At 34.4% G+C, this 14,654-nt stretch overlaps 2 protein-coding genes and 1 non-coding gene across 3 annotated transcripts; 1 reads left to right on the forward strand and 2 right to left on the reverse strand.

Annotated features, from left to right (window-relative positions):
* Positions 1 to 1,878: 1,878 nt before the first annotated feature.
* LOC132545693 (large ribosomal subunit protein mL62-like) lies at positions 1,879 to 9,668 on the reverse strand. The gene is made up of 6 exons (XM_060209383.1): positions 9,462 to 9,668; positions 9,011 to 9,068; positions 8,196 to 8,255; positions 7,334 to 7,416; positions 3,909 to 4,078; positions 1,879 to 2,031 (listed from the first exon to the last, which is right to left on the reverse strand). The coding sequence occupies exons 1-6, from the start codon at positions 9,630 to 9,632 to the stop codon at positions 1,953 to 1,955; spliced, it is 621 nt and encodes a 206-aa protein (XP_060065366.1). The 5' UTR covers positions 9,633 to 9,668; the 3' UTR covers positions 1,879 to 1,952.
* A 1,025-nt stretch (positions 9,669 to 10,693) lies between these two features.
* Trnal-aag (transfer RNA leucine (anticodon AAG)) lies at positions 10,694 to 10,775 on the reverse strand. Its single transcript has one exon. It is a non-coding gene; the product is annotated as a tRNA-Leu (tRNA).
* A 205-nt stretch (positions 10,776 to 10,980) lies between these two features.
* LOC132545671 (ADP-ribosylation factor-like protein 4C) lies at positions 10,981 to 14,163 on the forward strand. Its single transcript, XM_060209353.1, has one exon. It carries the CDS (start codon positions 11,516 to 11,518, stop codon positions 12,062 to 12,064), a length of 549 nt encoding a protein of 182 aa, XP_060065336.1. The 5' UTR covers positions 10,981 to 11,515; the 3' UTR covers positions 12,065 to 14,163.
* Positions 14,164 to 14,654: the final 491 nt, after the last annotated feature.

Raw genomic sequence — 14,654 nt, forward strand, 5'->3', positions numbered from 1 at the left:
GTTTGTATGACATCACAGATTGCTTTGTACAACTTCACATGTTGTAATTTATGACATCGCACATGTTTACATCACATAGTTGTGTATTACATCACATGTTGAGTATGATGTCACTGTTTATTGTATATAACTTATACTGTGTACAACATCACACAACATGTTATTGTGTATTACACCACAATGTTGACATGTATAACATTAAGTAGTTGTGTACAAGATCACCTGGTGTGTATTACATTACATGTTGTGTATTACATCTCATGGTTGTGTATTACATCACATGGTGTGTATTACATTACATGTTGTGTATTACATCTCATGGTTGTGTATTACATTACATGTTGTGTATTACATCTCATGGTTGTGTATTACATCACATGTTGTGTATTACATCATGTTGTGTATTACATCACATGGTGTGTATTACATTACATGTTGTGTATTACATCTCATGGTTGTGTATTACATCACATGTTGTGTATTACATTACATGTTGTGTATTACATCTCATGGTTGTGTATTACATCTCATGGTTGTGTATTACATCACATGTTGTGTATTACATCACATGTTGTGTATTACATCATGTTGTGTATTACATCACATGGTGTGTATTACATCACATGTTGTGTATTACATCTCATGGTTGTGTATTACATCACATGTTGTGTATTACATCACTGATGTGTATTACATCACACGTTGTGTTCATTATAAGATGTAAGGTAGTACATAAATTAGTTGTGAACAAAACCATCCAATTTTATTATGAATTACATCATATGTTGTTGTACATTGTATTAATACCACAAATCCTCTCCACCTTACAAACCCAATGTTATACTGTACATGTATTTTGTGTGATGTTGTATGTTCCACAGATTTAGATTTGTACAGACTCACTTGACACCTAGATCAGCATCGCACTGGGTGGTTAATTGTAAACTAGCATTATCTGAGGTTCACAGACACCTGTTCCAATATTACTTAGTAAACTACACATTAGTCACCTATATTTAAGGCAATGACACAATGGTTACCCATAACAAATAAACCAGGACTTTATTTAAGATCTAAGACAACCATAATCTGGTTATGTACTTCACAAGTTATCTAACGATCAACAGTCCAAAGACTTCCTAGCAATACACTCAAGGCATTGCTGTATAATTGTCTTCAAACTGTCTGCAACTACATTTATTATTTTTATGTGTGGTTTTCAATATTTGTTATTGTTATTGATATTTATTCAGAAATAAAACATTTACTCCAGTGTTACTGTGGTTTTGTGTGATATATTTATGTTAAGGAACTTTTCAATCTACAGAAAGAAGTCAAACGAACATTTCTAACAAAATGCATTCATCATGTTTAATCTGTTGTCAATGCTTTTCCATATCACTGGATCCTCCCCCTACTTAATACATGTACAGAGTAACATGACGTGTAATGCAGACTGTTTAAACTCAGTCTGGAAGAAAATTTTTACAATAGATATTTCCTGCTGAAATAGGATACACTTGATATATTTCAAACGTTTATTTTTTTTATTGATTTTTTTTTTTTTTTATTATTTACTGTAATAGGTTAAAATATTTCAATTTCATAACTGATCACCAAATTAAAACTAAATTAACTTAAATTTACATTCTATTATCATGTATGATCATGCTGTTTATTGTGATAAGAGTCACTTCTCTGTAAATCACCTCATAACAGTGGCACTCTTCTTCAAAAGAAGGAAGCCTCATTACAAATCAGGGACAAATATCTAACGAGTTCCACTCTTCCTTTAGATTGGGGATTAAATAAGGTTCCTTCAGGATTTCTTCTTAACCTGCCAGCTGTTTCTTGTATCAAAACATAACTCAAACTCTGTTTTAAAGGTTACGTATATATTCAAATAAAACAATGTACATAAAATTGTGAAATTCGTTATAAAAAAACCTGTGTTAGGGAGCATATCGGAATCTTTTTTTATCGGCATGCATTCTCTTCTTTCTTAGCACTTCTTTCTGGAACTTTACTTTCCTAAAAAAACAAAATATAACTTTAAACTTACAGTTTCATATAGATATTCAATAACAGACATAATCAATGGTTTACAGAAACACAAGCAGAGGATATCAAAAACCATAAAACACAAGAACAATGTGTGTACTCTTACAAGGAGGTTTTGGTCCTGAAAATACTGTAATTAACAAAGATTCTGAGAAAACTAATTAATCCTCAAAATTTTATCAATTTATCTTTGTATTCTTCTTACTTCAATGACAAGAAAAAACAGCCTGAAAGATTTTATTTGATTTCAACAAAATTTGGCATGAATTTATGATGATGTGAATCCTTGACTTTGAGAACCACTTCCCTTGATTTCAAGGACCTAAAAATGAATATTTCAGTTTGCTTCCTGATCTTTGGGGAGGAAAATGGCTATTTAGGTGGAAAAATAAACAAAACAAAAAAGTATAGTAACCATCTCTTTCGAATCATCACAAATATCCTTAAATATTTTGAATTTTTCTCTATCGTATAAAAATTTTAATTTTGAAACATGGCCAAATAAAGAATTAAATCAAATGAAAATTTTATAAACCTAGTATTTTAATTTTTTTCTTATTATCCAGGTAACATTCTCTAACGTTTAAATGCAGAGATTCACTACAAAAATAAACTTCTTTTATTCATCTTAATATAACAATTCTATTTATTTTGAAACAATTGTGATACAAGTTATTTCAGCTGATACTAATCAATCTTGTTAGCCCAGATGTAAGTGTGTTAGGTGTCTTATTGTGGGAGGAAACGAAATACCCACATGGTCAGGCAGGTGACCCTTTACCATTTCATGTCTGTTCCAGGATTTGAACCCTGTACAGCTAAATAAAAAAAAACAAGTGTGTTACCACTGTGCCACCCAGCAATCCAAATCATTGATCTTGCTTAATGGGCCAAAAGAGTTCAAAGTTTATTGCACAGGAAGTGGGGGTCTTAATATAGGAGGAGACCTGAGTACCGAGACTAAACTAACATGGTTGGCAGGTGACACTGTATCACTTCATCTCCAATTGTTGAAAATTGGGAAACGGAGGTTAAGGTATAGCACAGAACACTAAGTTTGTTTTTTTTTTTATAATAACAGTAACACCCCCAACCTTTGATATAAAAAACAATCCCAGTCATGTTCTCTCTGTAAAGAAGCACTTTCTTTGGTTTATAGGGCCAGAGAGAACTGAAGATATCGCAAGGAAACCTTTGATTAGACAAAGCAAGTGGGGATGCAGATGTGATATTGATTTGGGCCAATTTGGTAGGGACAAACTTAGCAGACCAGTACCTGAGAATGCTACCTAGTATAGATAATTCTGTAGGTCCCATAGCAGACCAGTACCTGAGAATGCTACCTAGTATAGATAATTCTGTAGGTCCCATAGCAGACCAGTACCTGAGAATGCTACCTAGTATAGATAATTCTGTAGGTCCCATAGCAGACCAGTACCTGAGAATGCTACCTAGTATAGATAATTCTGTAGGTCCCATAGCAGACCAGTACCTGAGAATGCTACCTAGTATAGATAATTCTGTAGGTCCCATAGCAGACCAGTACCTGAGAATGCTACCTAGTATAGATAATTCTGTAGGTCCCATAGCAGACCAGTACCTGAGAATGCTACCTAGTATAGATAATTCTGTAGGTCCCATAGCTCTTCACAGACAATATGTTTCAGGTTGGCAAAATCAAAAAAAAAAAGTAACAATTTGACCAATGTACAGACATGAAATGATACTCTTCACAGACAATATGTTTCAGGTTGGCAAAATCAAAAAAAAAAAGTAACAATTTGACCAATGTACAGACATGAAATGATACCATTGAAAACGTCTGGGTTATGATACTGAGTACCTACCCCTTGGCAATGCGAGCTAAATCCTCTGGTGAATGCTCCTTTGGTTTGACTGTACTTTTGAAGATCATACTGCGTATTTGATCCAAGCAATCTGCTTTGTTCATTATCTGTTTACGTGTTTTCTCTGAGGATATCCGTAAATACCCTTCCTTATCTATATGATGTTTTTGCTGGTGATAAAAAGAAAAGCAAGTCTTATTAATAAGATGTGCCGTATAATATATACAGCATCTATTTTCTTTTTTCATTTCATAAATAAGAGACAAGGTTTCCTGATAACTTATCCCGCACAGAAAAGTTGTTCACTCACATGTACCTGTACTTTCATGTTTACTTCATCACACCCCGGAGAACTCATTGTTTAGGACATACTTAAGTACTGTGGTAGGGTCATTTCACTGATGTTACACTTACATAAAAATGCATGAGCAAGACCATGTAATGTTACCTTCTGATAATTGAAAGTGATAGATAAACAGCACCTTTCAATTTTAAAATTAGACAGAGTAGAATGAATTAATCTGCTTCATTCAGATTTTGTCCTTCAACTCATCAGTGATGTGAGGAGCTGAGATAGCTCTGTCAGTTAGAGCAATGACCTATGTAACCTCAGGTGAGGATCTGAGGTGTGTGTTTTGACACTCCTAATCTTTGACAATTTGTGTTTTGCTGGAAGCTGAGAAATGAACTATCTGTGCCGTTGTGGTTGTTTCCTTTAGCACTTTGCACTAGTTGGATGGCATGTGACAGACCTTCAATATGTTGTTCAGTAAGATAGTCACCATTTGGTAGAAAACGATCCTAGTTGTTCATTTAACATAACCCAACAGACAAATAAACAAATTATCAGTGAATTTAAGAGCCTAAATTTTGAAACCTAGGAAAATATCAAACTTGATCTGAAGAATTGTCAAAATCTAAATGGATAAGTCCACTATACTACTAGATAGTGGCCACAGGTGTAAAATGTCTCACTTCAGCAATCCTTGAATCATTTAGTAACTATCTGAAAATCGATAGTATCTACTATTTCAACTTAATATATAAAATGTTTTACTGGTGAATAAATGCCTGTTCCAAAAGTTATCTCCCTTTGATAAGACACACTACATAGATTATAATATGTTGGTCTCAGAAAAAAACTATAACAAGAGGCCCATGGGCCTTAACGGTCATCTGACAAAAAGCAAGCCAAACCTAGAAAGTGGGTTGAGGTCATTCATTTGAACAAACTTGGTAGCCTCTCCTCCAAGCATCTTACAGGCCCAATATCAGCACTCATAGACTTTTGCTTATTGAGATGAAGTCCTTTGTATATTTTAACATATTTGACCCCTGTGACCTTGAAAGTGGGCCAAGGTCATTCATTTGAACAAACTTTGTAGGGCTCCATGCCAGCATGCTATGGGCCAAGTATTAGCCCCCTAGGCCTTCTAGTATTTGAGAAGAAGTTATTTAAAGATTTTGACATATTTGACCCCTGCAACCTTGAAAGTTGTTCAAGGTCATTCATTTAAATAAACTTGGTAGCCTTTCCTCCCAGCATGCTACAGACCCAATATCGGCACTCATAGACTTTTGCTTATTGAGATGAAGTCCTTTGTATATTTTAACATATTTGACCCCTGTGACCTTGAAAGTGGGTCAAGGTCATTCATTTGAACAAACTTTGTAGGGCTCCATGCCAGCATGCTATGGGCCAAGTATTAGCCCCCTAGGCCTTCTAGTATTTGAGAAGAAGTTATTTAAAGATTTTGACATATTTGACCCCTGTGACCTTGAAAGTTGTTCAAGGTCATTCATTTAAACAAACTTGATAGCCCTTCATCCCAGCATGCCACAGGCACAATATCAGCAATCTGAGCCTTTTGGTTATTGAGAAGAAGTTGTTTAAAGATTTTAACATATTTGACCCCTGTGACCTTTAAAGTGGGTCAAGGTCATTCATTTGAACAAACTTGGTAGTCCTTCATCCCAGCATGTCACAGGCCCAATATCTACACTCTGAGCCTTTTGGTTAATGAGAAGAAGTTGTTTAAAGATTTTAACATATTTGACCCCTGTGACCTTGAAAGTGGGTTGAGGTCATTCATTTGAATAAACTTGGTAGCCTTTCCTCCCAGCATGCTACAGACCCAATATCGGCACTCATAGACTTTTGCTTATTGAGATGAAGTCCTTTGTATATTTTAACATATTTGACCCCTGTGACCTTGAAAGTGGCCCAAGGTCATTCATTTGAACAAACTTTGTAGGGCTCCATGCCAGCATGCTATGGGCCAAGTATTAGCCCCCTAGGCCTTCTAGTATTTGAGAAGAAGTTATTTAAAAATTTTGACATATTTGACCCCTGTGACCTTGAAAGTTGTTCAAGGTCATTCATTTAAACAAACTTGATAGCCCTTCATCCCAGCATGCCACAGGCACAATATCAGCAATCTGAGCCTTTTGGTTATTGAGAAGAAGTTGTTTAAAGATTTTAACATATTTGACCCCTGTGACCTTTAAAGTGGGTCAAGGTCATTCATTTGAACAAACTTGGTAGTCCTTCATCCCAGCATGTCACAGGCCCAATATCTACACTCTGAGCCTTTTGGTTAATGAGAAGAAGTTGTTTAAAGATTTTAACATATTTGACCCCTGTGACCTTGAAAGTGGGTTGAGGTCATTCATTTGAATAAACTTGGTAGCCTTTCCTCCCAGCATGCTACAGACCCAATATCGGCACTCATAGACTTTTGCTTATTGAGATGAAGTCCTTTGTATATTTTAACATATTTGACCCCTGTGACCTTGAAAGTGGGCCAAGGTCATTCATTTGAACAAACTTTGTAGGGCTCCATGCCAGCATGCTATGGGCCAAGTATTAGCCCCCTAGGCCTTCTAGTATTTGAGAAGAAGTTATTTAAAAATTTTGACATATTTGACCCCTGTGACCTTGAAAGTTGTTCAAGGTCATTCATTTAAACAAACTTGATAGCCCTTCATCCCAGCATGCCACAGGCACAATATCAGCAATCTGAGCCTTTTGGTTATTGAGAAGAAGTTGTTTAAAGATTTTAACATATTTGACCCCTGTGACCTTTAAAGTGGGTCAAGGTCATTCATTTGAACAAACTTGGTAGAGCTCCATGCCAGTATCCTCTGTGCCAAGTATTAGCCCCCTAGACCTTCTAGTATTTGAGAAGAAGTCGTTTGAATGAAAAGTTTACGGACGGCGCACGGCGGACGACGACGGACGAAGCATGATGACTATAGGTCATCGGACCCTTCGGGTCAGATGACCTAATAAAAATCTGCATCACTATATTTTTACCTCTTTGATGCAACTGTATAAAATATGCTAAGATTTATTACTTTCTGTCATTGCTATTGTCACAAAAAAAAGATTTGCACAGAAGAAAAAAAAAGTTTATTTGTTTCACCTGCTCCTGAACTTTTTCTTTGATCCAATCAGGTATCCACGTTGCAGATTCAAGATGGAACTTTGCATTAACCTTTGAGCTTACTGCAAAATAAAAACAGTTTAAAAAATATCTTAAATGTACATGCCTGTTCTTAACTCAAGGTTAGCAAAGTAGAAGTGATTCCTGATGGTAAAATGGCACTGCTCTTATCACCAAACTATCACATAAAACTTTCAGCTATATAAGTTCTACTGTAAATCAGAATAGTTTGGTTGTAGTTATAATTTGGTTTATTTGATGCCTGGCATTAAAAAGCCAAACGTTAGCATACAAAGTTATATCAAAATAATATTCTACACAACCACTTTCCAGCTCAATAATTACCGGGGTAAGCGGTGTAGTATTATTTGATGGTATAAACAGAAGATCTTTGATGCATGTTCTGGCAAAGTGTCATCAAAAGTAAAGTGCATCATGATCTTTCTAATAAATATATCTTAAACTGGGGTGTGTACAACATGGGATCTGTTGCATATGCTAAGTTTATTCACATACACTTACCTTTTCCAGAAAATATAATAGATAAGTTCTGTCATTTTCTTTTCAGACCTATCATCAGAATGAAAACTTCAGCTAAAAAGCAATCTGAATCCTACAACACTGACAGTTGAAAAGTATTCTAAATTGTATATCATCTAATGACCAGAGCGCAAAAAAAGCAAAAAAAAAAAAAAAAACACTTTTTTTTGTGCAGTATCACAACATGTTTTCGTTTCATCCTTGAATGAGGTAAGGAAACTTGGTAAGCAAAAAAGAAGATTTTTAATTACAATATATTTTAACATAGATATAGAAAAATATCACTAGTTCAGAGTCTCACCTTTATTTACATTCTGGCCACCAGCTCCGCTACTTCTGGTGTAGGTAAAGTCTATTTTATCTGTAAAAAGAGAATACATATCAGCAATTATTGTATAAACTTGGGTTATATAATTTACCAGTAAGAAAGAACGAAAAAGCAAACTTCACAGGAGATCTGATGAGGGATAAAATTGTGAACAGCATTGATTTTTGGGACTCAGATATTTGAGTCCTGAACTCGTGTTTTTCCTGTGGGACTCTATCAAATTTTGTTAACCCACTATATATTTGAGTATTTGAACTCATCAAAATTTTGGAATTTAAGTGTTCTGGACTCATCTAAAAAATACAAAAAATACAATATTATCTACAGGACAAAAAAAAACCAATATAATGATAGATGCGCGACTAAATATAATAAATCTTTACAAAATTAGAAACAACAGTTACCACAACGCAACCAAGAATTCTGGATTGATCTGTCAGCTTATTGTTTTATGTACATGACATAATAGTACTAGTAATAGAGAAATGTTATAATAGTATTATTTTTCCCTTATTTCACAAAACCTTTTCTCCTCCTTTTTATTACAGTTGGTACCTGACCTTAAAGTTAATCATTCATATCTGGTTCCATCTTAATTGTCCTTGAGATTGCCTTCTGTTGTTTACAGTTGCATCAACTCAATTAGAAATAGCCTTCCAGATTTATCATTTAGAGAAAAAATTGTGAATAAAAAAACCTGGTAACTGCATTTATACAGCCTGATTTCTATAAAGTATACATCCACAGACTTTAAAAGGGCAAGCATTTATTATTTTCATATCACATACCTGTTGGAATAAATCCTGAAAATGGTTCTTCCTGTTGGCCATCATTTGTATAGCTGTGCTGTATGAGCCAAAAAGTTTGAAAAGTTGAAAACATTTAATTAATTTCACAATTTATAAAATAGGTAACAGGGATGACAAGTGATTCCAGTTGAAAAATGAAAATGTGATGGTGCTCCTACATAAGAGACTGCTGCTTGACTGATTCATTATCGTTAGTTATTGAGCTTTACAAGGTGGCCTTCAAAATTTTCTCATCATGCAAAACCTCAAAAAAAAATCAAAATATCACGTTATACATGGGACATATTTCATATAAACATGTTTTAGGAAATGACAGTGGGAAAAGTTTGTGGAAATTCATTACACTTATCTCCTTTTCCCAATCCATTTCAGACAATTTATGGCAAATTGGATAGATCGTGAGACGTTAAAAATGACTGTAAATATAAACCTTTATCGTTTTTACTTCAAAGGCTGAGCTGATCTTGGCGTTACGATACAGATTTTCTGGATTCAATTTACTCTTATACCCATCAGTCCTCAATATCTGTACAACATTTAAGTTTTTCGTAACAAGTGAACTTTTTGCATTTAAAGCAAGCCGCACGCATCGACAGAACATCGTGTCGAATTATATTCGTCTCTTTCCTAGTCCTCATGAACAGTCGGCAAAGTCGCCGGAAGTTTAATAAAAATAGCAACAAGCAGAAACGACGAACGCAAATATTTTCCGGAAAAATGGTAATTTAGATATTGATAAGAGAAATAACAATCCAACATATCAAAGGTAGTTAATTGTTGATATTAGAAAGACAAGAATTTTATAACAAATATGTTTAGAAAGATAGTAGCCGCAGTAAGCACTAAACATGAGTGGAATGTAGACTAAGACTTACTCGAAGTAGGATATCTATCAAAGTATCTGCATTTTATTATGACAGTTTCACTTAATTACTTGGAAAAAAAAATATTTAAAAATTGGTTGCATCCAAAGACGTATATAACGTTACTTGAGTCTGTTGTTTCAACAGAGAGTCGAACCACTTAATTAACGATTATGTGAGTTATCTCTCTTGGACTGTTTTTTCACTAATAATTGCAGTTGCTAAATGAGCATTTTATGTCCCTGCCACGTCGCCAGAACAAAAAGTTTCATTTTTGCTATCGCTGCCTGTAGCCCACACGAAACTGTGTCGTCCTAAATTCTCATTGTAATTGTAAAAGACCTTTTTTTACATTTTTTTTCGGAAAGTGATCTTATTACGTCAACGCTGAAGTAAATTATTCTGTTAGTCAAAGCCTCGTCAATGTTACCTGTTATTAAAGGTAAAAGCTTGATTTACTGACAATGTTCAGCAATTTGATGTTGTTGGATTGATATAGAAGTAACTTCACAGTTTGCGATTTAAGAAGAAAACGTTATTATGTAGTTGTGTGCATTCTCTCGTTTCTGTATACTGTCATTATTTATCTATCAATCACTTATTATAAAATCAATTATCTATTTCTATCAAATAATGATAACGAAGTTGACTTTTCTTCATGAGGGAGTTACAATATGATTGTAATAAGCTTTTTTGTTATCATGCGCAAGATAAAGAAAATATCAAGTATATAATAGGAGTTAAAGTTCCACAGAAAAGAAAATAGAATTGAAAATATATATATGAAAAAAATAGTCAGTGGCAGCGGTGGGATTCGAACCCACGCCTCCGAAGAGACTGGTGCCTTAAACCAGCGCCTTAGACCGCTCGGCCACGCTACCTTCATAACGCTCTCAACGGAAAATTTTGAACAGTTTCAAGTACAGTGGTAAGAACAAGATTTTCGTTTTTCAAATTATTTTCATATTATTCAAATACATCTGTATTAGTATTTTATCATTCTCATACAGTATCGGTTTTTGGTAGCCATTCTGTCAACAATCTAACGTTGGTCGCAAGTCTTTCACTAACGTACCTGTCCATAGGGGGCAGCACAATCTGTTATCCTAATTTACAACGGAAGTACCCGAACCTTTCTACCTGTGTGTACCGCCGACTGGTGATTTCTACAATGACATATCGGCATTGTCAAACTGGAGGAAACCTGTGATAATTACAACGTAATCATGTATCAATCCACATAGTGTTTACAAGCGGGAAACTGTGCAGCGCTGAGATAATATTAAGCAGACGTCTGACCCATTTCTGTGTATTATGCAGACAGCAATGAAACCGGACATATCCGTTTACGATTTCGTCTATAGTCAAACACAAGATTCCACACAAAATGTCGGAATGAATACCGACATCTACCCGGGATTTATATTGGATATTTTTACACAAAAAATTGATGTTGATACTCAGATTATTTCTTTGTGAATCTGGGCGTTGTTGAGTGGATCATTTGATGAATCGGTATTTCGTAGTTTGACAGGTATGTGAACGATACTAAGTGATCTCCTTCCCGTGTCACGTTGACACCTGATCATCTGTTTTGGGATCCTGAGCAGCCCCTTAGGACATGGGAGGTTCAGTCTCCGTACAGCTCGTGATGCTGGGGCTGGACTTGTCGGGCAAAACGACGTTATTGTACAGACTTAAATTTGACCAATACATGAATGTTAATTCTACCATAGGATTTAACTGTGAGAAAATTAAAGGTAAGACAGGAAAAACAAAAGGAATCAATTTCACAATTTGGGATGTAGGTGGTCAAGACAAGACCCGCCCTTTATGGAGATCCTATATGCGGTCATCCGAGGGCATCATATTTGTTGTTGACAGTGTGGACAAAGAAAGACTTGAAGAGGCCAAGTTGGAGTTAATTAAACTGTTAAAAAGTTCAGAAAATCCAGGTTTACCTGTGTTAGTCATTGCCAATAAACAGGACTTACCTGGGTCACTGGACTTGGCAGAGGTGGAAAAACACCTTGGTCTACATGAACTGCCTCCGAGTCAGGTATGGGCCTCGCATCCTGCATGTGCAATCACAGGAGAGGGACTTAATGAGTGCATGGACTCCATGTATGAACTTATTGAAAAACGGAAAAAGACAAAAAAGAAAAAGTGAATTGACATTGTTGCATATTTAACTATATCTGTTATTACTCTGAGATTGCCAGTAATATGTGCTAATTTCTCCTACAAGCGATTGTCATATCAAAGACCTCTAGATGGTCTGTGGTAGTTTACTAGTCGAAAAATGTCTAACTTTGGTCTACATTTTACACAATAGTGAGACATTTTTAGACTAACATTGTGAATAAGTACACCATTTAAAATGGCATGCTGATTTTTTTATTGTTTTAAACCCAAAGTCCCTACATTTTATTTTTAGATTTTAACAATATTTAACTATGCTGAAGTTGTATGTGCTGTGTGTGAAGTGTCTGTGATCTGGGGTCGGGATCAGTATCATAATCATTCCTCAAAAGGAGAGGAAATATTTCTAACATGACCTCTATATCTCTAACAAGATTTACACATTTACTGGTGTATTTCAAAGAAAAAACATAATGCCATTCAAATTTGTGACGGTGAAATTGCTGATATTTTTTATTAATTTGATGATTGTTCAACACATCAGAATTTTTTCCACCAGGTATCATTTTCCTGTTTTATAAAAGAGTAGTATCACAAAGTGACTCTTGGTATATAATAACATTTTAAGTTGCATTTTCAAAGAAAGACTTGCTGTATATTGGAACAGCATACAAACAACAAATTATATTTGACATTTAATAAATCTGAATCTATGGACTTGTCCAAGTCTAAAAAAAAAAACAAAGAGCCTTATATGCTTCTGAATCCATGTCCTGTCTGACTCAAGCTGCAATACTAGATAACATACCAGTGTTTTAGTGCTGTGTAAAGCAGAACTACTAGAGGGAAGTAAACGTGCCAGGAAAACAGCACTTAAAAACATCATATCTGCTTATATTTGATTACATTAACTGTTTAATGGTATGCCTGCTTGAAATTAATATTATGTTGGTTGTTTGACACACTTAGATCTGTATTTAAGTATGTAGTTGTTTTGAAAGTTGTATTGGTAATAACCTACTCAAATGTCATTGAGTAAATATTATGATTTATTTTGATTAAGTGTATTCTGAAAATTCATACAATTACCCTGAAAAACTCAAAAGGAAAATGTTCCTTATCGCATACAGGCAGTGATGTTGTTATTGCAGAGTATTTAGGGTCCCAGCAAGATTTCTTGACTCCTTGTCCCCCTTGAACTTTTACTACTGAAAAAACAGTATTAATTATTGCTAAGTTATGTGGGTCTATTTTGACTTCAACTTTTATCAATTACTTTCAAAATATTACACATAAATAGTAGTCTGTCACCATCACTGAGATTAACTTCAATCTTTAGGTATATGAACAATATTGTGGTTACAACTGAAAGTTTTACAATTAGATTTTAATCATATATGTGTACCTACATACAGAAATAGTGATTTTGAGTGAAATGATTTTAAATATATATACCGTTTGTTTTCCTTGAATAATATTTTAACAAGATTGCTTATTAAGATTAATTAATATATTCATCAATCTACACCAACTGTGAGACTACATGACATTTTCATTAATTTTAACGAAATGATTCTGTATGAGTGATTTAAGTATGTCACAAATATTTTTACTGTTGGTCATTAAAGACAAAATTCTCATTTTCATTTTACAAATCAGTGATGACACAAGTTTGACAATTAGAGTTGGGAATTTTAACATAATAATGCTCATCAATACTGATTCCTTGTGTGGATTAAAAGTGCATTCTGAGAGAGAGGTCAGTTAAGGAAGTGATGAAGAAAGTATGAATGTGACTGTGTCAGAGTGCTTCTTTATACATTACAATTGTTTATTTCAGATATTGTATGATATTGTCTTCCGATTAGGAATTCCTCCAGGTTTGAAGCCGATAAAATATAGATCTGCAATACCTCATGTAAAAAGATCTTGTTTTGTCTAGATTGAAAATGTTCTAATTGTGATCATAATGCTTGGCTGCATATATATACTCAACCCTTTGTAGTTGAAAAGTTGTAGTGATGACTTCACTAGCAAGTAATTCTGTGTAGCTAACCTCATACAAATATATTGTTACTATTTAATCATGTTACAATATTAATTGAAAGTAAAATAATATAATCTACACTTGTTTTTCTTTATCTTTTTTTTCAAGCGCTATGACGGGCATTTTGTTTTGGTATCAACTAAATTGTACACCCATTTGCCTCTGGGAAGTCACATTTGTCCTGGTTCCCCTGCTTGCCCTCAAGGACCTTATAATAAAACTTCTAAATACTTGAACCAGAAACCTACTTGTAAATAGATGTTACTTAATAGCACCGGGCTATGGCTGAGCATTGAAGTATTGAATTAATTGAATTGGTATCAACCAGTCACATTTTTTCCAGCCCAGCCTTTTAGCCACTGCCATCACGTTGCAGATTAGCAGGTTTTTATTATGTAAATGTCACTACTGTATAGAATATGAACATTATTCAATATTTATGTAGTGCTTTTGCTTATACAGTGATAATGAGACTTTCCTATCGTTTCACTTTTAACAAAAACAGTAATATGATCCATGTTTATGCAAACTTGGTTTAGAAATATGAGAAGTTGTGATATGTAACAACAAC

The sequence above is a fragment of the Ylistrum balloti genome, unplaced genomic scaffold (assembly GCF_031769215.1).
Source record: "Ylistrum balloti isolate Yb309-2 unplaced genomic scaffold, AGI_CSIRO_Ybal_v1 Utg369852, whole genome shotgun sequence".
Taxonomy (NCBI): domain Eukaryota; kingdom Metazoa; phylum Mollusca; class Bivalvia; order Pectinida; family Pectinidae; genus Ylistrum; species Ylistrum balloti.